At 44.8% G+C, this 24486-nt stretch overlaps 1 protein-coding gene across 1 annotated transcript in view; it reads left to right on the top strand.

The window, feature by feature from the left end:
• GRIN3B (glutamate ionotropic receptor NMDA type subunit 3B) overlaps nucleotides 1–24486 on the top strand; it is a 116920-nt gene that overhangs the window by 79822 nt on the left and 12612 nt on the right. The window contains exons 5-7 of the mRNA XM_075282939.1: nucleotides 152–267; nucleotides 368–519; nucleotides 6173–6337. Of these exons, the coding sequence (XP_075139040.1) occupies nucleotides 152–267; nucleotides 368–519; nucleotides 6173–6337 (433 nt within the window). The remainder of the gene's footprint in view (nucleotides 1–151; nucleotides 268–367; nucleotides 520–6172; nucleotides 6338–24486) is intronic.

Here is a 24486-nt window from a genome sequence, read left to right as displayed (position 1 = left end):
CTTTCTGACCTGTATGGGATATAGACAGTATGTACAAAAGTTACAAGTAAAGGGAACTTTCAAAGACGAAAGATTAGATTACTCTGTGTTAGAATGAAGAGGAGTCTGATAATGTGATGTTTTCCTTTGTCCTCTGCTTCCTTATTTGTAGGACAGACCCACCAACTTTAAATGCTTTTATTATGGATAAAGCTCTGTTGGATTATGAGGTATCCATAGACTCAGACTGTAAGTTGCTGACTGTAGGAAAGCCCTTTGCCATTGAAGGTAGGATTATACTAACTTTGTAGTTGTTGTTTTTTTTTTTTAGGAAATACACATTGTATAAGAAAAACTCAAAAATCATATGTTCCCATTTATACTCTAGGTTATGGAATTGGTCTACCCCAAAATTCTGCCCTAACATCTAATATATCTGAGTTCATTAGTCGTTATAAGTCATCTGGATTCATGGACACTCTGCATGATAAGTGGTATAAAATGGTTCCCTGTGGAAAGCGAGTGTTTGCTGTAACTGAGGTAATGCTGTATTTTTGAAATGGTATTTTTACTATTCTGCATAGTTAATTTTCTATGATATTTTAAGTATTTATTAATGGAATTTTTCAACAAAAATCCATGCACTGACTAAAAATGTTCTAAAAAGCCCTAAAGGGTGCATTCACATGGAGTAACGTGCCGCGTGACCTGGCACGTATATACCGTGTGAGATTTTGAGCGCTGTATACGCTCCCATTGATTTCAATGGGAGCCGGGATCGTATACGCCGCATTATTTTGCGGCCGTGATTTTGCGGCCGCAAAATAACACGGCGTATACGTTCCCGGCTCCCATTGAAATCAATGGGAGCGTATACGGCGCTCAAAATCTCACACAGCGTACACGTGCCAGGTCACGCAGCATGTTACTCCGTGTGAATGCACCCTAAAATAGATCATCTGTATGTGATCTGTTGGAGCAGTATAGGAATATAGGAATGGTGCTGCACTCGCTCCCCATCCACTAGTAGCTTGTAGCAATCAAGAGGTTACTAGCCTAACTGATGTGTATGGGGTCAGGGTGGTGATCCCCACAGATCACATATTTATGATCTATCCAAGAAAAACATAACACATGCACAACGTGACCTCCAAAAATTGATTCAGATTAATCCCATATAGAAGACAATCATGTAGTAGTGTCCATATAGTAGTAACCTTATCAGCAATACTGTAGAATACAACCCACAGATTAGTACCTGGATGACTGCTACAACTACATAACTGCACGATAACTTAATGTTTCCCATCGTATAATCTATTCACAAAAAAATATAACATTGATTTGGTATAAAAAATGTTTTTCCAATGGTAAGGTCCTCATTTTGCTGTTAATTCACTACAGTAAATAAAAAATGAGTGTTATGTTCACATTTGGTGTGGTGAATCCACTAAGCTATTGTCTGCTAGCTCATGACATGCACCCAGCCTCACCAAGAGCAGAACCTACCGCACACCCTCTCGGTATCGCCCTGAGCCAGGTAGGTCATATTGTTAGGCTAACACCCCACATAGCGAACCACTCCCAGAAAGGCAGAAACGCATCACGTTTATTTCTGCAGAGCTTTTCAAAAGAAAGTCTGACGACTTAGCCATAATGGGATTTTACAAAAACATTTGCATTTTCGCTGCAGATTTTTTTTCTGCAATGTGGGGATTAACCAGGATTGCATCCACTTTGCAGGCAGTGTAATACGCGCCAAAATACTGCGTATTTGCAATGTGGGGCCCCAGGTTTAGATGGAAATCCCATGAATTGAAAACTATCATACATACAAGTTCTAATAACTTTATAGGATGATAGAAATGTATGATATAATCCATCAAATAATAAACTAAAATACTGTATAAATAGTGAATATCAAAATTTGAAATAGTGTAAATTGTGTGAGCAAAATAAAAAATGTATACAAACATGGTGTGAGATATGCCAAATAGAAAAAATATCAAATGTAAAATACAATAAATTAGTGTTTAATGTGAAAGTGCCATAAAACATCAATAATAATAATAATAATATAGACACTGAGCAGTGCATTTCTGCTCTGCTGGACACTGGTTGTCTCAAAGATTTACCGGACCTCCCTCCACTGGGTCCATAGAGAGGCCTTCATCTCATGCACTTCCTCTCTTTGCTTCCTGACTCTCTGGGATTTGACCGATCCCTCTCACAATTTGGGAGAACCTGTTCCTGGTCTGGCCCGGTCAGGCACTCCCTATCGGACTTTTACTTGCTGTTGGTTTCCCCTCCTCTGGGTCACAAACCTGCCTTCCTGACAAAGTTGGAAACTGCTCCACACACCGTGTTCTCAGACTACCAATGCTCCAGGATTCATGAATTCGCTCACAAGAGCTCCACTGTGAGAAGATCCAAGAAGAAGGCTACAAACCCCTAACTAGATGGTACCATGCATAAGATTATCCCATCTGCTTCTCCAAGGTGCTGGCGATGTGGCACATGAGGAAGGGACACTACTACATATTTTATGGGAGTGTGAGGAGCTGAGGGACTTCTGGGATGGGGTGCACCAGACCTTCTCCCTCTAAGCTTATTGTAAATCTTCTTTGAAATATCTGGTCAATGCAGCTCGGGCCTGCATCCCAGTGTTATGGAAGTCCTCCACTTCCTCCAAAGCTGCAGATATGGTGATTACATGGAACATCTTCATGCACTAAAAGAGACTTTAGACTTAATTTTTTTTTATAATTCCAGCCACATAGCAGAAAAGAAGTACCTTAGCAAAGATCACAATGAACCGTCTCATAGTGCCTGTTTTTGCCATGCAAAATGTGAAGGGCTTTTCCCATCTCTCTGTCTCATCAGTGTGTCTGCTGACTCTTTTTCTCACTTCACTGTATTCTTCAACAATCTGGTGGGCTTTGACTGATGAAAAGGGGACTATGAAGTAACTCAGTACATACAGACATTGCCTTTGCCATGAGAGATTATTTAATATGATTACTAGAAATCTATTATAAATACAGATCAAATATATGTACAGTAAATGTATATTACATTAAATAGGTTTGGCGAGAAAAAAAACTTAAATTCTGCAGAGTAGAGAACAGACTTGCAGTACACCTAATGTTATCTTTGTGTTTACATGGAGAAATAACATCCCTGCCTGTGCTTTTATCAGCAAACTGCAATTCGCTGTGAATGCAGAGTAGCGAGAGGAATAAGAAGAATAATTCACATATTAGGCAAACGAGTAATGAATTTAGGAAAGCTTTTGAATTTAGATAAGCTAGCAGTATAGATAGTATCATAGATGGGGATACATCCTTTAGAGCTTCTCCACTCTCTTTTTACTACTTTTAGGTAAATTTACCACCCACTTGGAGGGAGTTCTTGCTACTAATCAGCAAAGATGGTGGGACTAGCCCAGAGCGGACCCATTTTCCTCAAGGGGCTATAGCAGAATGGTCTTCCTCCAGCTATGAGAAAGTTGATGCAAATACAGTTCATCAACATGGCAAATAATGTGTGTGTAACTAGAGATGAGCGAACAGTGTTCTATCGAACACATGTTCGATCGGATATCAGGGTGTTCGCCATGTTCGAATCGAATCGAACACCGCGTGGTAAAGTGCGCCAAAATTCGATTCCCCTCCCACCTTCCCTGGCGCCTTTTTTGCACCAATAACAGCGCAGGGGAGGTGGGACAGGAACTACGACACCGGGGCCATTGAAAAAAATTGGAAAAAGTCATTGGCTGCCGAAATCAGGTGACCTCCATTTTAGACGAATAGTGGATTTCAAATCCGGGTCATATGAGAATGTGAACTTTGTGACTATGAGACAGGGATAGCTGTACAGGCAGGGATAGCTAGGGATAACCTTTATTTAGGGGGGAATGTTATTAAAAATAACTTTTTGGGGCTTTATCGGGTGTGTAATTGTGATTTTTGTGAGATAAACTTTTTCCCATAGGGATGCATTGGCCAGCGCTGATTGGCCGAATTCCGTACTTTGGCCAATCAGCGCTGGCTCTGCTGGAGGAGGCGGAGTCTAAGATCGCTCCACACCAGTCTCCATTCTGGTCCGACCTTAGACTCCGCCTCCTCCAGCAGAGCCAGCGCTGATTGGCCGAATTCCGTACTCTGGCCAATCAGCGCTGGCCAGTGCATTCTATTGGCGTGATGAAGCAGTGCTGAATGTGTGTGTTTAGCTCAACTACTCCACTGGCGTAGTTGAGCTAAACACACACATTCAGCACTGCTTCATCACGCCAATAGAATGCATTGGCCAGTGCTGATTGAAGCAGAGCTGAATCTGTGTGCTTAGCTCAATTACTCCACCGGCGTAGTTGAGCTAAGCACACACATTCAGCACTGCTTCATCACGCCAATAGAATGCATTGGCCAGTGCTGATTGAAGCAGAGCTGAATCTGTGTGCTTAGCTCAATTACTCCACCAGCGTAGTTGAGCTAAACACACACATTCAGCACTGCTTCATCACGCCAATAGAATGCATTGGCCAGTGCTGATTGAAGCAGAGCTGAATCTGTGTGCTTAGCTCAATTACTCCACCAGCGTAGTTGAGCTAAACACACACATTCAGCACTGCTTCATCACGCCAATAGAATGCACTGGCCAGCGCTGATTGGCCAGAGTACGGAATTCGGCCAATCAGCGCTGGCTCTGCTGGAGGAGGCGGAGTCTAAGATTGCTCCACACCAGTCTCCATTCTGATCCGACCTTAGACTCCGCCTCCTCCAGCCGAGCCAGCGCTGATTGGCCGAATTCCGTACTCTGGCCAATCAGCACTGGCTAATGCATTGTATTGGCGTGATGAAGCAGTGCTGAATGTGTGTGTTTAGCTCAACTACACCGGTGGAGTAGTTGAGCTAAGCACACAGATTCAGCTCTGCTTCAATCAGCGCTGGCCAATGCATTCTATTAGCTTGATGAAGCAGAGTGTGCACAAGGGTTCAAGCGCACCATCAACTCTGATGTAGCAGAGCCAAGTGTGCACAAGGGTTCAAGTGCACCCTTGGCTCTGATGTAGCAGAGCCGAGGGTGCACAAGGGTTCAAGTGCACCCTCGCCTCTGCTACATCAGAGCCGAGGGTGCGCTTGAACCCTTGTGCAGCCTCGGCTCTGCTACATCAGAGCCGAGTGTGCGCTTGAACCCTTGTGCACACTCTGCTTCATCAAGCTAATAGAATGCATTGGCCAGCGCTGATTGAAGCAGAGCTGAATCTGTGTGCTTAGCTCAACTACTCCACCGGTGTATTGGCCAGAGTACGGAATTCGGCCAATCAGCGCTGGCTCTGCTGGAGGAGGCGGAGTCTAAGGTCGGACCAGAATGGAGACTGGTGTGGAGCGATCTTAGACTCCGCCTCCTCCAGCAGAGCCAGCGCTGATTGGTCGAGTTCCGTACTCTGGCCAATCAGCGCTGGCCAATGCATTCTATTAGCGTGAACTGAGTTTGCACAGGGGTTCTAGTGCACCCTCGGCTCTGCTACATCAGATTGCTACATCTGATGTAGCAGTGCCGAGTGTGCATCAGATGTGTAGTTGAGCAGAACTGGCTCAGCACTGCTAAGTCTCTGCATTCGCATAGGAATGCATTGGCCAGCCTTCGGCCAATCAGCGCTGGCTCTGCCGGAGGAGGCGGAGTCTAAGGTCGGACCTGAATGGAGACTGGTGTGGAGCGATCTTAGACTCCGCCTCCTCCAGCAGAGCCAGCGCTGATTGGTCGAGTTCTGTACTCTGTCCAATCAGCACTGGCCAATGCATTTCTATGGGGAAAAGTTAGCTTGCGAAAATCGCAAACTGACAGGGATTTCCATGAAATAAAGTGACTTTTATGCCCCCAGACATGCTTCCCCTGCTGTCCCAGTGTCATTCCAGGGTGTTGGTATCATTTCCTGGGGTGTCATAGTGGACTTGGTGACCCTCCAGACACGGATTTGGGTTTCCCCCTTAACGAGTATATGTTCCCCATAGACTATAATGGGGTTCGAAACCCATTCGAACACTCGAACAGTGAGCGGCTGTTCGAATCGAATTTCGAACCTCGAACATTTTAGTGTTCGCTCATCTCTAGTAGTAACAAAGCTAAGTAGTTAATGCTCATATAAATGTACATTTGTAGTTTGTTCTGTTATTGTGTTTGTGTCCTACAGACGCTGCAGATGGGAATTTACCATTTTTCAGGATTATTTGTTCTCCTCTGCATTGGCTTTTGTGGATCACTCCTCACTTCACTAGGAGAAAGAATTGTTTACTACCTGATTCTGCCACGTATGAGGCGACGGCGCAGATTCAAATACTGGCTTCATACTAGTCAGGTAAGCTCACTGCAGTATGTTCACGTGAGGCTGTAGTGGTTTGGCCATGAGTAAATAAATGTGGTTTGTAATACAGCAGCAACACCATTATTGCCCACTTTGAAGGGTCCAGAAAACTTCAGCACGCCACCCAGTGGTGTAACTAGGAATGGCTGGGCCCCAAGCTGAACATTTGACATGTGTTCTGCTCCCTCCCTCCCGACCCACCACCCTGCCCCCCCCCTCCTATCCCCACGTAAAACCACATTCCGGCACACACTATTATGCGCCATAGTGTTCCCTGCACACACAGTAGTATGCCCCATTGTGGACCACCCATGAACAGACCCCAGAGTATATTGATCAGAGACCCAGGGGAGGATAGAAACATAAAAACAAGATTATTTACGCTCCTGGGCTCCAGTGCACTGTCCACCGATTTCAGACGTGTTCAATGTTGGACCAGTGTGACGTGAAAAGGGCCTGTGGCGTAACATATATGTCATGGCCCACATGACATCTGGGATGTCACCAAACAAGGCCCAAAGCCTGCCTGAGTGCAGGAGATGTAACTAATAGTTTTTTCTATGTTCCCTCAACTCCCCTGGCCCTCCGATCATTATACTCTGGGGTCTGAAAAGACCCCAGTGCATAATAATAACAGTGTTTGTTGGGGTCATGGCCCGCGCCCTCACTTACCAATCACCACCGCCTCCGCAGAAGAGGAAGTTCAGGTGACCGTGAGCAGGAGCGAGGATCAGTAAGTAAATAGGGTCCATTAGCTTCTGGAGTTACTCCAGCAGGTAACGGTCTATTAAAAATAAAACAAGGGGCCAACAGGCCCCTTATGTTCCCAGGACCTGAGGCAGCTGCTACCGCTTCTACCCCAGTAGATACACCACTGACTCCACCTGCTGTGAAACTACAACTCCCCAATGGGCTTTACTCATAAGAATTCCAAGAATAGCAGAGGACATATGCATGCTGTAGCTTCACAAAAGTTGAAGTACTGAAGACTTGCTAACCCCTGGTCTAGAGGATCAGGAAACAAAAGGCTAGTTCACACGTGGGCAAAGGGGAGGTTTTTGACAGCGGAATTCGCTTCAAAAACCTCTCCTTTAACATGGTGGTCTATGTAGACCACTAGCTTTTTTTTTCCTCCTAGCGTTTTCCGCCTGAAGAAGCGACATGACCTTTCTTCAGGCGGAAAACGCCTGAAGAATTGCATAGAAGTGAATGGGAGGCGAAAACCGTGTGGTAAAAAAACGCGCGGTTTTTTGCACACAAAACCGCGCGTTTTTTTACAAAAAAAGCGCGGTTTTCGCCTGCAGTTTCTATAGCACATATAGGAAAAAAAAACCCTAGCGAAAACCGCTAGCGAAAACCGCGTCAAAAACCTCGTCAAAAACCGCGCGGAATGCAAAAAACAGCGTCAAAAAAACTCCTTGAGGTTTTTTACCTCTCACAAATAAGCTAGGCGGTTTTCACGTGTGAACTGACCCTAAAATGAATGGGTGAAGGAAATATAGTTTTGTTTAGTTTGTGCCAGTAAGTTTTCTGCATTCTGTCAGTATTCATACAGCCACATTAAAAAGGTGACTTTGAAACAAGATGCTGCAGGATTACTATTATTTATTTTGCTTGTTGGTCGCCATCATATTCCGCAGCGCTTTACATACATTGTCAATCACTGGATAGCAATTGTTGCCAGTGATGTCTCAAAAACCCAAATCTGCCTGGGTCTTGTTGTTTTCTTTTTCTTAAAGACGTGAGTTATTTTAACTTTCAGAATGGAACACAATATATTTTGTTTGTTTTTGCAATCATATTTCTGTATATATTGCAATGGCTTGCTTTTGCAGAAAGAGTTGCAGTTTTTAATAATACTATTTTGTGGTACATGTAATACATTGACAGATTATTACATGTACATTAAACCAACAATTCTTGTATTGGGTTTTTTGTTGCTTATTTTGTTATATGGAGTTTGCCAGTTAAACAATCTTATAATGTTGAAGTTGAACTTGCTATGGGCACATCAATGTCAATTATGTGTCTTTTTTATTGTTTTGACAAACATATAGGTGGCTAAATAGGTGCTTCCTGTGTTTTTTTTGTTCATAATTTTCTTCTTATTATTATTATTATTTTATTATTATTTATTATGTTATCTTATATTACATTTTATTAAACCCTTTAAGACACAGCTTAAAAAAACACCTTTAGGCCGTAGCTCCATGTGGCGAATACCATCCCGACTTTGCGGTAAAATATGCAACATACATGGGCATGCACCGTTTTTCACAACTGTTGCGGTTTTGGAAATCACAGCATGTCTATTATACCTACAGAAACACTAGCAGTTTCATTATAGTAATATTGAAGCAGAAAGTCCGCAGGGGAAAACTCTGCAAATGTTCAGTTAAAGCGCTGCGGGAAGAACCACATTGCATTGCTACCGCGGTTTTTCCCGCAGCTAAGGCCCTATGTAGCGAGAAAAGACTGTGGCAGAAACACATTGTGTCTTTTTATGCAACATTTTAAAAGCCCATATATTAGAAACCCCTATAAATTACCCTGGATTGGAGCTTTCTTGAAGCAACCCTTTGCCAGCTCGATATGAGCCTCACTATGCTCACACGTATGCACGCATTATACTAGATACTAGACTACCTGACAAACCGCCCTCAGTATGTGAGAGCCCAAGACGGTGTGTCTGACACTGTGATCTGTAGTACGGGGGCACCACAAGGTACAGTTCTTGCCCCATTTCTCTTCACACTGTACACTGCTGACTTTAGGCACAACTCATCCAGCTGTTACTTACAGAAGTACTCCGATGACTCTGCTATAGTCGGCCTTATCACTGATGGCGAAGATAGGGAATACAGAGACTTAAAACGGGATTTTGTTGAATGGTGCTAGCAAAACCAGCTCAGGATTAATGCTGGGAAGACCAAGGAGATGTGTGGTGGACTTTAGTAAACAGAGAGGTGCTCCGACCCCGGTGGAGATCCAAGGAACATGTATTGAGATAGTCAGGACCTATAAGTATCTGGGCGTGCTCCTCAATAATAAACTAGACTGGGCTGATCACCTGGAGGCGCTGCACAGAAAGGGCCACAGCAGACTGTACCTGCTCAGGAGGCTGAGGGCCTTCGGAGTCCAGGGGACACTTCTTAGGGCCTTCTTCAACTCTGTGGTTGCCTCAGCCATGTTTTTCGGTGTGGCCTGCTGGGGAAGCAGTATATCAACCAGGGACAGAAATAGACTTGACAGGCTGATCAGGAGGGCCAGCTCTGTCCTGGGGAGCCCCTTGGACCCAGTACAGGTGGTACGTGACAGAAGGATACTGTCCGTGGTGACCTCCATGCGGGAGAACAAATCCCACCCCATGTATGGGACCCTGATGGGACTTGGCAGCACTGTAAGTGACCGTCTGCTTCATCCCAAGTGTGAGAAGGAGCGCTATCGCAGGTCCTTCCTTCCAACCGCGACCAGGCTGTATAATCTACATCAGACCAAACGAAGATCACTCCGCACAGAGAACTAATGATTATGACGATGACCATGAGGTCTTCCTCTTTCTCTTCCGTTTTTCCTTAGCTGCCATGGACTCCTAGTATATCTTCTCTTATCAGCTTATGTGTGTCTACGTCTGTAATATATTACTCTGTATTATCCTGTACCTGTATTACTATGCTGCTGTAACGTGCTGAAATTTCCCCAATGTGGGACTATTAAAGGATTATCTTATCTTACCTTACGCATCCCCTCAAACCCAAATTCGAGTAAATGGTGCCATTTCTTCCCCACCAAAAAATCATAATAGCACCCACCCAGATCTTATACACTCTGATGATGGAGCATCTCCTCATCACCATCCCACAAAATCTGAATATACAGGGCTTACACTCAAGAGATCTACATCTGAAAATTTCTGCATTTGCAGACGATGTTCTACTCTTTATTACCCAACCTTTAACTACGCTTCTCTCTCTCTTCCATAAAATTTCCACTTACAGCTTCTTTAGCAATCAATCTTTCTAAAAGTACTGCCCTCAATGTCTCTTTAGATGACTCTCTGGTTCGCTCCCTTCGCTTTTCCTATCCTTTCACCTGGTACCCTAAAGCCATTAAATACTTAGGGGTTCACCTCCCTAACTCCCTTTACAATATTTAATCCCTAAACTTCCTTCCATTCCTATGTAGCCTTCAGGCTGACCTCATCTGCTGGAACACAAAAGTACTCTCATGGCTGGGACGCATTACTCTATTGAAAATGAATGCCCTACATAGATGCCTCTATGTTTTCCAGATGGTCCCTGTAGTTTCTTATGAAAATCCTCTCCTTCCTCCAGAAAATGAAGTCCAAATTTTATGTTCAAATGAGTCTTGACCAGACCCAAAAAGAACGTATTGAAAAGAATAAAAATTCATCCAGCTCTCAACTAAATCCTCCGAAAGAAATATATATTAAAAATTAACTTATGACTTATAGCACATGACTTGTGACTATGACTAAGGGGAGAACTATCCCTGAAACGCGTCAGTGAGTTATCATGTGACCCTTAGATGGTTTGTAACCATTTTTACTTATGAAGATTAAAAGTTAATTTTAATATATATTTCTTTCAGAGGATTTTGTTGAGTGCTGGATGAATTTTTATTCTTTTCAATAATATCTCTATGCCCTATGAAGCCAGGGTATTTTTCCATGCGCCAACTAAAAGGAGGGCATTTGTTTAATAGTAAAGACTTTGGTGAGCTGAAATATTTTTCCTTCCAAAAAGAACGTAGGCTTGGCTGTCCCGTACTACGCTCACTACTGCCTTTCTGCGGTTGCTGTGCGAATTTTAAACATCACCACACATATTCCAATCTCTGGGTTGTCCTAGAAAGTCGGCTAAAGCAACTATTTCCCTCCCATTTGTCATGCACCAAGTTATAGGTGCATGCCATGTTCACTGCTCCATTATGCAACTTTTCACTAATGATGGACCTCTGACCCGAATCTCAGGCAACCTAGACTTTCCTGTGGCATTCCACTCCACTTTTTTCTCGTGCCGTACTGATCTGAGCAAAATCTACATAGACAAATGTATCCATTTGAGCACCTATGTCTCTCCTCTTCCATCACAGTCACGCCTCATCTCAATTATATGCTGCCTACTCTCTGACAATAAAAATGATCGTCTTCTGCTTTTTACTAATAACTGGGAGAGGGAGCTTGGGATTTCTTTTCCACCATATGCGTGGATTGGAAGAATCATGTCATAAAATTTCAACTATACAATCAATTTTTCCCTCTGCATCCAAACACTTTGGAGGTGTTCAGTGCACCACGTTACACATTTGGTGGAACGGTCCTGTTCTGTGACCAAATTGATTCCAAATATTATACCAGGAGTTACATTGGATGAATCAGTACCTCTTCTTCTCTCAATCTTTCCCTGCAAACTCCAGAAACACAACCACAAACTGGTTGTCTTTCTGCTTGTTGCGGCCAGGTCCATCATAATCAGGCTTTGGTAGGGAAAATCAGACTGGACGATAGTGCTCCTATAGCGTGGCTCCTATGGAATACCTACTACTTCTCCGACTCCTTTCACTCCTCCTTCCATAACCCCCCACTCCTAATCTATCGCCTCCTTCCATTTTTATCTATTCTTTCCTTGTACACCTTCCCCATCCTTATTATGCCACCTCATCTCTCCCTTTCTTCTTTTTATGAACCTAAATTCCCCCCTCCCCATTTGAATTATGTTTCATTCTCTCTCAGGTGACTGGAGACATGTTCTATCCAATGCTCCTTATGGTTTTTACATGTTTACTTGCTTCAGAGTTATGTAAGTTGTGCCACTCTGCTGCCTCAAAGCATTATGTCCCTAATTCCACTTCCTTATGTTCTGCCCGCTCCTTACCTTCCATCTCCCTCTCTACCCATCCCCTCTGTCCTCTTTCACCTGCTGTTATAGAAGCTTTTTTTCATCAGTTCTACTTCTACAATGTTTTGTTCTTCTAAAAACTTTTATAACCTTTTAATGGTAAAAAAAAAAAAAGTATTAAATGAAAAGATTAATGTTCCAGCATAGCATTTGTCTTTGAAAGGTTTAGGAAACTGAGTTCCTTAGTCCTTGCATTACACCCACAGGCTAGTAGGTGCCAAATGTGACCAAAGACAAACCTGAAAAGAGGCCGCCATCTGTTGAACCAACTGACTACAAGACATTTCCTCTGCTACACTCACCGGCCACTTTATTAGGTACACCTGTCCAACTGCTCGTTAACACTTAATTTCTAATCAGCCAATCACATGGCGGCAACTCAGTGCATTTCGGCATGTAGACATGGTCAAGACAATCTCCTGCAGTTCAAACCGAGCATCAGTATGGGGAAGAAAGGTGATTTGAGTGCCTTTGAACGTGGCATGGTTGTTGGTGCCAGAAGGGCTGGTCTGAGTATTTCAGAAACTGCTGATCTACTGGGATTTTCACGCACAACCATCTCTAGGGTTTACAGAGAATGGTCCGAAAAAGAAAAAACATCCAGTGAGCGGCAGTTCTGTGGGCGGAAATGCGTTGTTGATGCCAGAGGAGAATGGCCAGACTGGTTCGAGCTGATAGAAAGGCAACAGTGACTCAAATAGCCACCCGTTACAACCAAGGTAGCCAGAAGAGCATCTCTGAACGCACAGTACGTCGAACTTTGAGGCAGATGGGCTACAACAGCAGAAGACCACACCGGGTGCCACTCCTTTCAGCTAAGAACAGGAAACTGAGGCTACAATTTGCACAAGCTCATCGAAATTGGACAGTTTGTGTGGGGTTCCTCCCGGAGCAGACTTGGGTTTAGTACCCTGGTCCGGCGTAAGTGCAGGGGAGGCGTTGGCCTCCCGGATGTGCGCCTTTACTATCGGGCCTCGGTCTTGCTTCGTTTGTTTGATTGGCAGTTCCGTCGCCATGATAAGCAGTGGGTCTCCATCGAATTCGACCTGATCTTGTCCTCTTGGCCGTGGATTCCACCGCACTTTCGTCCTAAATCCCCTGGCCTTTACATTCTCCCTTCACATTTCCTGAAAGTGTGGGATCTGGTTTGTTCCTCTAGCCGCTTGGCCCGTGTCCCGGGCCCGTTGACTCCTCTCTTTGACAACCCTATGTTCCCCCCTGGCTGTTCGGTTGATCGGTTCCTTTGTTGGAACAGATTGGATTGTACCTGTCTTCAGGAGGTGGCGGGCGATTCCCCGCTTCTTCCTTTTGCCCAGCTATGTAGCGCTCACCCTGATTTGCGCCTCTCCTGGTTGGAGTACGCCCAACTTCAGTCCTTTCTGCAGCGGTTCTCGCTCACCTCTTGCCTCTCTTCTCCTGCCTTGGCTTTAGAATCCCATGTCAGGCGACGGACCTCTCCTCCCCGTGCCCTTTCATTGTTGTACGACGTTCTCCTCTCAGATGTTACTGCGGAACTCCCTTCATTCGTTGCCGCCTGGAATGCCGATCTTCCTGCAGGTCTGTCATCTGCGGATTGGGACAGGTCCTTCCTGCTCTCGCATAAGATGGCCCTCCCGTGTAGCGCTCAGGAGAGGAACTATAAAATTCTGTCCCGGTGGTATAGGTGTCCAGTGCTTCTTCATAGGATCTTCCCTGCTGTTTCGGACTCATGTTGGCGCTGTGGTTCCGCTAGGGGTACTATGCTGCACATTTGGTGGGATTGTGACGTTCTGCACCCTTTCTGGGATGCGGTGTTTTCTTTATATTCCAGGGTCAGTGGGCGTTCGGTGGCTGTCTCTCCTCAGCTGGCACTTCTGTCGGTCATCCCTGGCCGTCTGTCGGAGATTAAGAAGGATCTTCTGGGGCACTTTCTCACGGCCGCCAGGGCTGTTATTCCTAGACGCTGGCGCAGCCCTACTCCCCCTTCCATGCTTGACTTCCTCCAGGAAGGAAGGTTCCTTCTTATTCAGCGGATGGAGACTTTGGTGGCGGAGGACTCTCCCGCTTATCCCAAGTTTGAGCTTCGATGGCGTCCCTGGGTTATGTTCCGGGAATCGTCTGCCTTCTCATGAGTGTCGCTTGGCCGTTTCTTTTCTTTTTCCTTCTTCTTCTTGCTTTTCTTGTCTTATTTGTGGTTTCTCTGTCCTTGTCTTGTGTTTGTTTGCTTGTTTTGTGTCCCTCTCTTATTCCCCTTGTCCCTCTCTTGTTGGGCTGTATTTGGTATGCACGGAGGGGGGTCTTTTTGGCTTCCCTGCCCGCTGATTTGTTTGCTCCTGCATTATTGCTCGACTGTATTTCTTTTGTTTGTTCTGTATTTTATTGAAAAATCTTTAATAAAACCCATTTAAGTATAAATGGCACCATCACAAAGTACAATTTGCCCTGCAAACAATAAGCCATCATGTGACTCTGTGGAATGAAAAAAAAAATGGCTCTTGGAAGGTAGAGAGGATAAAACAGATACATAAAAATGAAAACAGGCTCTGTCCTTAAGGGGTTTAAGTAGCTGGGGGCAGTGGTGGACTGTCTTCAACAGCTATTCACCTGTAAAAGGTAAATTCCAATCGCAATGCAAAAGAAATGAGAATTAAGTCAGACACGAAACTGGCAAGTTGAGAGCTTTGTTGCGAGCACCTGCCAAGTGACATCTGTGCAGAAAGACCTAATTAGCATACAAGTGACACAATTACTGGTCTGGAAAAATTGTCTTATGGCTAGAACAGCAACTTGATGGTGCAATGTAGACTGTAGAGAGTATTTAGTAACAGTGAATGTGGCAGAGAGCTCCGTTAATAATATAAATATGGCATACATGTACAAGCATTACATTATTTTTTGTGCTAGAATAATCTCATTATAGGGTATATTGACATCATGGGGGTTGCAGCTTCAACCTTACTCTATGCACTAAAACTAGAAAGACACAGACTTCCCCTATTTTTTTTTCCCCTCCTGTTTTGTCCATTTGAATGTGATGTTACATTTAGCCTACCTAAGGGTCCATTCACACGGAGGAAAATGGTGAGGAATTTGGTGTGGAATTTCAGCACTGAAAAAAAAACCTCCCATTGACTTCAATTGGTTCCTTTTTCTGCTAGCAAAGAGAATTAGCTATTACCACAAACACTATATGATACTTGAAGCTTTTATAGGAGATTAATGGGAGTCTTCCACCTGTCCTTTCATTGATGCCCATTAAAAGGGCTTATTCACATGACAGTGAAAAAAAAAACTTGTGACTGCTGTTTTTCAAATGTCCATCAGACATTTTTTACTTGTATTTATTCAGTTTTTAAATCATTACATAAGCAAAATACTGTATATTAACCTTCTTTACCTTCATGGCTGTTTGATGTATCGAAAAAAAAAAAAAAAAAATCTAACAAATACAAACATGAGTTGATTGTTAATCGGGGGGTAAACAAGACAGACGGGCAGGGAAATCTAAGAGTACGTGAGGTGGGTAAGTCTAATCCGAGGCTCCAATAAGACACTTCTGTTTTAGAGCTAAATTGGTGGGTTCCTGTCACCATTCTATTCAGGTAGAATGTGTTGCCAAATATGTCTTTAGCCTCTTTCCGACATCCGATCCACCGTAATAGTATGGCAGATGTCGGGTATTTCAATATGGTGGCTGCGATAGCCGCTGGATCTCTATTGTATTATACAGACATTCCCCAAAATGGTATAACTAAAAAGTACAGTTGGTCCCGCAAAAAAGACAACTTAAGCATCCCTGTACACAGAAACTTAAATTTATTTATTTTTTTTTTTCAAATCACTTGTGTAAGTTATAGCGTCCATATAAAGTAAAGGAGCTTTTATTGGCTAGTACAGGTCATGTGAGGGATGTTCTGTAATAATAGCTGATAACAAAAAACAAGAGATAATGAATTCTGCAATTCTCTGATAATGGTTTATGTCGATGACAATATGAACCCTTACGTGACGCAGATGGTTTTTATTTTTGTGTTTTCATTTTGTACTTCCTGTATTCCAAAAGCTATTCCTTTCTCGGATGACAACTTGTACTTCAAAATGGTACCATTAATTATTCTGTACAATGTACTGGGAATCCAGAAAAAAATTCAGACTAGGGTGGAATTGAGAAAAAAATGCAGTACTGCCATTTCTTATGGGTTTTGTTTTTAGGGCTTCCACTCTGTGGTAAAAATGCTATGTTAATTATATTGTGCAGGTAAGTATGATCACAGTGTGATATACGCCGTGTGAGATTTTGCGGGCCGTATATGCTCCCATTGATTTCAATGAGAGCGTGGATCGTAAACGCCACGTTATTTTGCGGCCGCGTATACCACATCACGCGGCACGTTACTCCGTGTGAACTTACCCGTATTTTGTTAAAATACACGCGCTTTTACTATGTATCTAAATACATCAAAGTAACTTGTTGGAGCTCACCCCCCCCCCCCCCAATCCCCCTGAAGACTTGCACTTGCTCCTGCCCCTCCACCACTCATTCTAGGTACATCATGCCCCTGTTATGCCTCAGTATTCCTATGCTAATACTGTGTATGTGTTTTAATTGTGTGATCCATTTCAGCAATGTCTGAGGTTTCATACATCTTAATCTATGAAAAGCTTTTCCAGTAAAATGTACTGCCGGTATTTCCTTGCTGCTAACCTCTTTAATTCTATAACATTACCTTACTGTGTCCTTCATTATAGGAGCTGGCAAATAGGATAATATTTTAATCACACAGTGCCATCTTCCTGCAGTAGAGGGAGATTACAGACACAACATAATATATCAAACATACATAATGTAAGAAATTTTGGAATAGATCTAAAGCAGCTTGGTCACTTCCTATGTTATAATTAAATAAATAAATCAAAAGTTATGAATCTTAGTAACAAATGTAGTATGTAAAGTATTGCAAAGGTAGGATGATGTGTCATGTTGCTGTTGTATCCACATTGGCTGTGGTGCTCCAATGAGAGCTACATCCCCTTCCAGGGCCGGTTTTAGACAAAATGGGGCCCTGGGCAAAATTAAAAGTGGGGCCTCAAATGATGAAATATTGTACATGCTTCATATCACATTGAATTAACAGAATGTGACTATGTTATAACAAGGCATATGCACTTCCCTATACTCTAAAAAATAATTATATACATTGAGTTATCAAATAGGACTACTATACCAGGATTAAATATTGTCACATCAGCCGCTGACCGCTATACTAGGACTACATACTGTCACGTCACCCACTGACCGTTATACTAGGACTAAATACTGTCACGTCACCCGCTGACCGCTATACCAGGACTAAATACTGTCACGTCACCCACTGACCGCTATACCAGGACTAAATACTGTCACGTCACCCACTGACCGCTATACCAGGACTAAATACTGTCACGTCACCCACTGACCGCTATACCAGGACTAAATACTGTCACGTCACCCACTGACCGCTATACTAGGACTAAATACTGTCACGTCACCCACTGACCGCTATACCAGGACTAAATACTGACACGTCACATACTAACGCTATAGCAGGACTAAATACTGTCACGTCACCCGCTGACCGCTATACTAGGACTAAATACTGTCACGTCACCCACTGACCGCTATACCAGGACTAAATACTGACACGTCACATACTAACGCTATAGCAGGACTAAATACTGTCACGTCACCCGCTGACCGCTATACCAGGACTAAATACTGTCACGTCACCCACTGACCGCTATACCAGGACTAAATACTGTCACGTCACCCACTGACCGCTATACCAGGACTAAATACTGTCACGTCACCCACTGACCGCTATACCAGGACTAAATACTGTCACATCACCCAATGACCGCTATTAGAGATGAGCGAACAGTGTTCTATCGAACACATGTTCGATCGGATATCAGGGTGTTCGCCATGTTCGAATCGAATCGAACACCACGTGGTAAAGTGCGCCAAAATTCGATTCCCCTCCCACCTTTCCTGGCGCCTTTTTTGCACCAATAACAGCGCAGGGGAGGTGGGACAGGAACTACGACACTGGGGGCATTGAAAAAAATTGGAAAAAGTCATTGGCTGCCGAAATCAGGTGACCTCCATTTTAGACGAATAGTGGATTTCAAATCCGGGTCATATGAGAATGTGAACTTTGTGACTATGAGACAGGGATAGCTGTACAGGCAGGGATAGCTAGGGATAACCTTTATTTAGGGGGGAATGTTATTAAAAATAACTTTTTGGGGCTCTATCGGGTGTGTAATTGTGATTTTTGTGAGATAAACTTTTTCCCATAGGGATGCATTGGCCAGCGCTGATTGGCCGAATTCCGTACTCTGGCCAATCAGTGCTGGCCAATGCATTCTATTAGCTTGATGAAGCAGAGTGTGCACAAGGGTTCAAGCGCACCCTCGGCTCTGATGTAGCAGAGCCGAGGCTGCACAAGGGTTCAAGCGCACCCTCGGCTCTGATGTAGGAGAGCCGAGGGTGCACTTGAACCCTTGTGCACCCTCAGCTCTGCTACATCAGAGCCGAGGGTGCGCTTGAACCCTTGTGCACACTCTGCTTCATCAAGCTAATAGAATGCATTGGCCAGCGCTGATTGGCCAATGTATTCTATTAGCCTGATGAAGTAGAGCTGAATGTGTGTGCTAAGCACACACATTCAGCTCTACTTCATCGGGCTAATAGAATGCATTGGCCAGCGCTGATTGGCCAGAGTACGGAACTCGACCAATCAGCGCTGGCTCTGCTGGAGGAGGCGGAGTCTAAGATCGCTCCACACCAGTCTCCATTCAGGTCCGACCTTAGACTCCGCCTCCTCCGGCAGAGCCAGCGCTGATTGGCCGAAGGCTGGCCAATGCATTCCTATGCGAATGCAGAGACTTAGCAGTGCTGAGTCAGTTTTGCTCAACTACACATCTGATGCACACTCGGCACTGCTACATCAGATGTAGCAATCTGATGTAGCAGAGCCGAGGGTGCACTAGAACCCCTGTGCAAACTCAGTTCACGCTAATAGAATGCATTGGCCAGCGCTGATTGGCCAATGCATTCTATTAGCCCGATGAAGTAGAGCTGAATGTGTGTGCTAAGCACACACATTCAGCACTGCTTCATCACGCCAATACAATGCATTAGCCAGTGCTGATTGGCCAGAGTACGGAATTCGGCCAATCAGCGCTGGCTCTGCTGGAGGAGGCGGAGTCTAAGGTCGGACCTGAATGGAGACTGGTGTGGAGCGATCTTAGACTCCGCCTCCTCCAGCAGAGCCAGCGCTGATTGGTCGAGTTCCGTACTCTGGCCAATCAGCGCTGGCCAATGCATTCTATTAGCCCGATGAAGTAGAGCTGAATGTGTGTGCTTAGCACACACATTCAGCTCTACTTCATCAGGCTAATAGAATACATTGGCCAATCAGCGCTGGCCAATGCATTCTATTAGCTTGATGAAGCAGAGTGTGCACAAGGGTTCAAGCGCACCCTCGGCTCTGATGTAGCAGAGCCGAGGCTGCACAAGGGTTCAAGTGCACCCTCGGCTCTCCTACATCAGAGCCGAGGGTGCGCTTGAACCCTTGTGCAGCCTCGGCTCTGCTACATCAGAGCCGAGGGTGCGCTTGAACCCTTGTGCACACTCTGCTTCATCAAGCTAATAGAATGCATTGGCCAGCACTGATTGGCCAGAGTACGGAATTCGGCCAATCAGCGCTGGCCAATGCATTCTATTAGCCCGATGAAGTAGAGCTGAATGTGTGTGCTAAGCACACACATTCAGCACTGCTTCATCAAGCCAATACAATGCATTAGCCAGTGCTGATTGGCCAGAGTACGGAATTCGGCCAATCAGCGCTGGCTCTGCTGGAGGAGGCGGAGTCTAAGATCGCTCCACACCAGTCTCCATTCAGGTCCGACCTTAGACTCCGCCTCCTCCAGCAGAGCCAGCGCTGATTGGCCGAATTCCGTACTCTGGCCAATCAGCACTGGCTAATGCATTGTATTGGCTTGATGAAGCAGTGCTGAATGTGTGTGCTTAGCACACACATTCAGCTCTACTTCATCGGGCTAATAGAATGCATTGGCCAGCGCTGATTGGCCAGAGTACGGAATTCGGCCAATCAGCACTGGCTAATGCATTGTATTGGCTTGATGAAGCAGTGCTGAATGTGTGTGCTTAGCACACACATTCAGCTCTACTTCATCGGGCTAATAGAATGCATTGGCCAATCAGCACTGGCCAATGCATTCTATTAGCGTGAACTGAGTTTGCACAGGGGTTCTAGTGCACCCTCGGCTCTGCTACATCAGATTGCTACATCTGATGTAGCAGTGCCGAGTGTGCATCAGATGTGTAGTTGAGCAAAACTGACTCAGCACTGCTAAGTCTCTGCATTCGCATAGGAATGCATTGGCCAGCCTTCGGCCAATCAGCGCTGGCTCTGCCGGAGGAGGCGGAGTCTAAGGTCGGACCTGAATGGAGACTGGTGTGGAGCGATCTTAGACTCCGCCTCCTCCAGCAGAGCCAGCGCTGATTGGCCGAATTCCGTACTCTGGCCAATCAGCACTGGCTAATGCATTGTATTGGCTTGATGAAGCAGTGCTGAATGTGTGTGCTTAGCACACACATTCAGCTCTACTTCATCGGGCTAATAGAATGCATTGGCCAGCGCTGATTGGCCGAATTCCGTACTCTGGCCAATCAGCACTGGCTAATGCATTGTATTGGCTTGATGAAGCAGTGCTGAATGTGTGTGCTTAGCACACACATTCAGCTCTACTTCATCGGGCTAATAGAATGCATTGGCCAATCAGCGCTGGCCAATGCATTCTATTAGTGTGAACTGAGTTTGCACAGGGGTTCTAGTGCACCCTCGGCTCTGCTACATCAGATTGCTACATCTGATGTAGCAGTGCCGAGTGTGCATCAGATGTGTAGTTGAGCAAAACTGACTCAGCACTGCTAAGTCTGCATTCGCATAGGAATGCATTGGCCAGCCTTCGGCCAATCAGCGCTGGCTCTGCCGGAGGAGGCGGAGTCTAAGGTCGGACCTGAATGGAGACTGGTGTGGAGCTATCTTAGACTCCGCCTCCTCCAGCAGAGCCAGCGCTGATTGGTCGAGTTCCGTACTCTGGCCAATCAGCACTGGCCAATGCATTTCTATGGGGAAAAGTTAGCTTGCGAAAATCGCAAACTGACAGGGATTTCCATGAAATAAAGTGACTTTTATGCCCCCAGACATGCTTCCCCTGCTGTCCCAGTGTCATTCCAGGGTGTTGGTATCATTTCCTGGGGTGTCATAGTGGACTTGGTGACCCTCCAGACACGAATTTGGGTTTCCCCCTTAACGAGTTTATGTTCCCCATAGACTATAATGGGGTTCGAAACCCATTCGAACACTCGAACAGTGAGCGGCTGTTCGAATCGAATTTCGAACCTCGAACATTTTAGTGTTCGCTCATCTCTAACCGCTATACCAGGACTAAATACTGTCACGTCAGCCACTGACCGCTATACTAGGACTAAATACTGTCACGTCACCCACTGACCGCTATACCAGGACTAAATACTGTCACATTAGCTACTTACTGCCAGATTCCCCTCTGCCTGTATAATACAATCCACAAAGCGCTGTTTTTACTGTATAACGTTCCCGTCACAGCACCAAACACTTCACGATTATCAGAGTTTCCTCCATTCCCCATATGAAGAACATAACCAGACCCCTTTTATTTGCAGATACCCCCTCATAATGTCAGCCAGCAAGTAACCTCTTCCTACCCTGCACTGTAATAGTACATACCTCCCAACCGTCCCGATTTCCGCGGGACATTCACGATTTCGGTGACGTGTCCCGCGGTCCCGGTTGGAGGGAGGTATGTCCCGATTTCAACTCAGATCTGCGTCCAGAGGACACAGATCTGAGTTGAACACATACGCGGCTAAAGCCACTGCACGCCGGCTACTGGCTGTGTAGACGCGATGTGATGACGTCACATCACGCCTACAACTGTGTGCGAGAGAGAGAGGCGCGGAGAAAGCAGCGGGGGAGCGAGGAGAAGGTAAGTGTAATGTGTACACTAAGGTGGAACGTGAAACTAGGGGCAGATGAAGGAGAGGATAGCATGACACTTGGGGCAGAGATGGAGGGGACATGAATCTGGGGGCAGAGATGGAGGGGACATGAATCTGGGGCAGAGATGGAGGGGACATGAATCTGGGGGCAGAGATGGAGGGGACATGAATCTGGCGCAGAGATGGAGGGGACATGAAACTGGGGGCAGAAATGGGGGGACATGAATCTGGGGACAGAGATGGAGAGGGGACATGAAACTGGGGGTAGATGAAGGGTGTATATGAAACTGGGGGAGAGATAGAGGGGGGGACATATAATTTACGGGTGACTGTAGGAGGATTATACTGTGTGCGGGCACATGAAAAATTAATGAGAATGGGCAGAGTCAACACAAAAGTGGACACGGCTAAATTTGCCCCTCTTTCAGTTCTTCAAAAGTTGGGAGGTATGATAGTACACTGCAGTAAGCAGTTTGTTCCTAGGAGCCATGTACTACTCACTACTTGTGAGTACCGGCGCCTTCCAATTACATGCACTGCACCTCTGCAGGTTGGACAATTGTCCTGGACAACCAGAGAACTGATGGAGGTGAAGTGCATTTAAAGAGAACCTTTCATGTCCTCAGAGATGTGCGGTATTATATACTGCTAGAAAGCCAACTGAAGTCAGTGCATTATCAGCTTTGCCAGTATTCACCATGGTGGAGATATTGGTGCATTTAGTTTCGACATTAATATCTCTCCACTGTTGGAAAGGTGGGCCTTCCAGCCAAGCATCATCACTGGGCGGTAGAAAACACCCCTCTGACAGTACAAGGCTATGGACAAGTACAGTCAGGAGGGAATTCCCTACAGCCCTGAAATGATGCTGAGCGAGCTCTTCTGACAGTGGAGAGTTATTGCTGCCGAAATTAATAGCAGCGATATCTCCATCACCAGGGCCCATAGCGTGAAAGCTGGCAGTGCAGTGAATTTGATGCACTGCATCTTTCTAGTGGTACATAATACCACCCATCTCTGAGGACATGAAAGGTTCGCTTTAGGCTGAGGTTCCACATTGCGGAAACGCACTTTTTTTTTTTGTTGCAGCTTTTGCTGTGGGTTTTTTGTTTTTTTTTGAGAAAAACCCAGGAGTGGCTACAATAGAAATGGGAAATATATAGGAATCTCCTATACTTCTACTTCCTGCTCAATCCACTCCTGGCTTTGGCTCAGAAAACCTCAGCAAAATCTTCAACAATAAAAAAGTAGCTTTTTTTTAGGCTGAACCCCACATTGCAGAAACAGTGTTTTTGTCTACTGCAGAAAAAAAAATAATAATGTGTTTTACAGAACCAGGAAACTGAATGAAATTTAATCAATTTACCGCATCCTCACATTGCAGGAAAAATAAAAATGCGGAAGATGCATGCGCTTAAACTATGGCAGGGTAATTCTAGCTGCGCAATCGCAAGCATTTCCACATATATTTAATAGGGGGAGAAAGTGCAGGGAAAATGCATCAAAAGCTCAAAAAAAAATACTGTGGAAAAAAAAAAAAACCTATGTAATTCACCGCTATTTTTTTCCAATGTTTATTTTTAGCTGCGTCTCACTGTTGGGCCTAATGCTTATCATCTGTACATTACACTATAAGGATAAAGCCTCACGTAGCAGACCACAGCAAAAAAAGTGCTGTAGGAAAAACTGCAGTGACATCACATCATAGTTTTTCCCGCAGAATTTTTCAGAGTCAGTAAAAGGTTTCCTCTGCAGACTTTTTGTTTCCTTTATACCTATAGGGAAACCAATGGCGTTTCTGTAGGTATAATTGGCATGAAGCAATTTCCAAAACTGCAACATTTTTGGTATTTCCACTGCAAGTATTTTTACACAATGTGTGGATGGGATTTTAGTATACTGTATATACTCACACATACCACACACAACATACCATACACAGTCCTATGAAAAAGTTTGGGCACCCCTATTAATCTTAATCATTTCTAGTTCTAAATATTTTGGTGTTTGCAACAGCCATTTCAGTTTGATATATCTAATAACTGATGGACACAGTAATATTTCAGGATTGAAATGAGGTTTATTGTACAGAAAATGCGCAATATGCATTAAACCAAAATTTGACCGGTGCA

Source organism: Leptodactylus fuscus, chromosome 1 (genome assembly GCF_031893055.1).
Source record: "Leptodactylus fuscus isolate aLepFus1 chromosome 1, aLepFus1.hap2, whole genome shotgun sequence".
In the NCBI taxonomy this organism is placed as follows: Eukaryota; Metazoa; Chordata; class Amphibia; order Anura; family Leptodactylidae; genus Leptodactylus; species Leptodactylus fuscus.
Note: the sequence above shows the minus strand (reverse complement) of the source record. Positions and strands in the feature narration are given on the sequence as shown.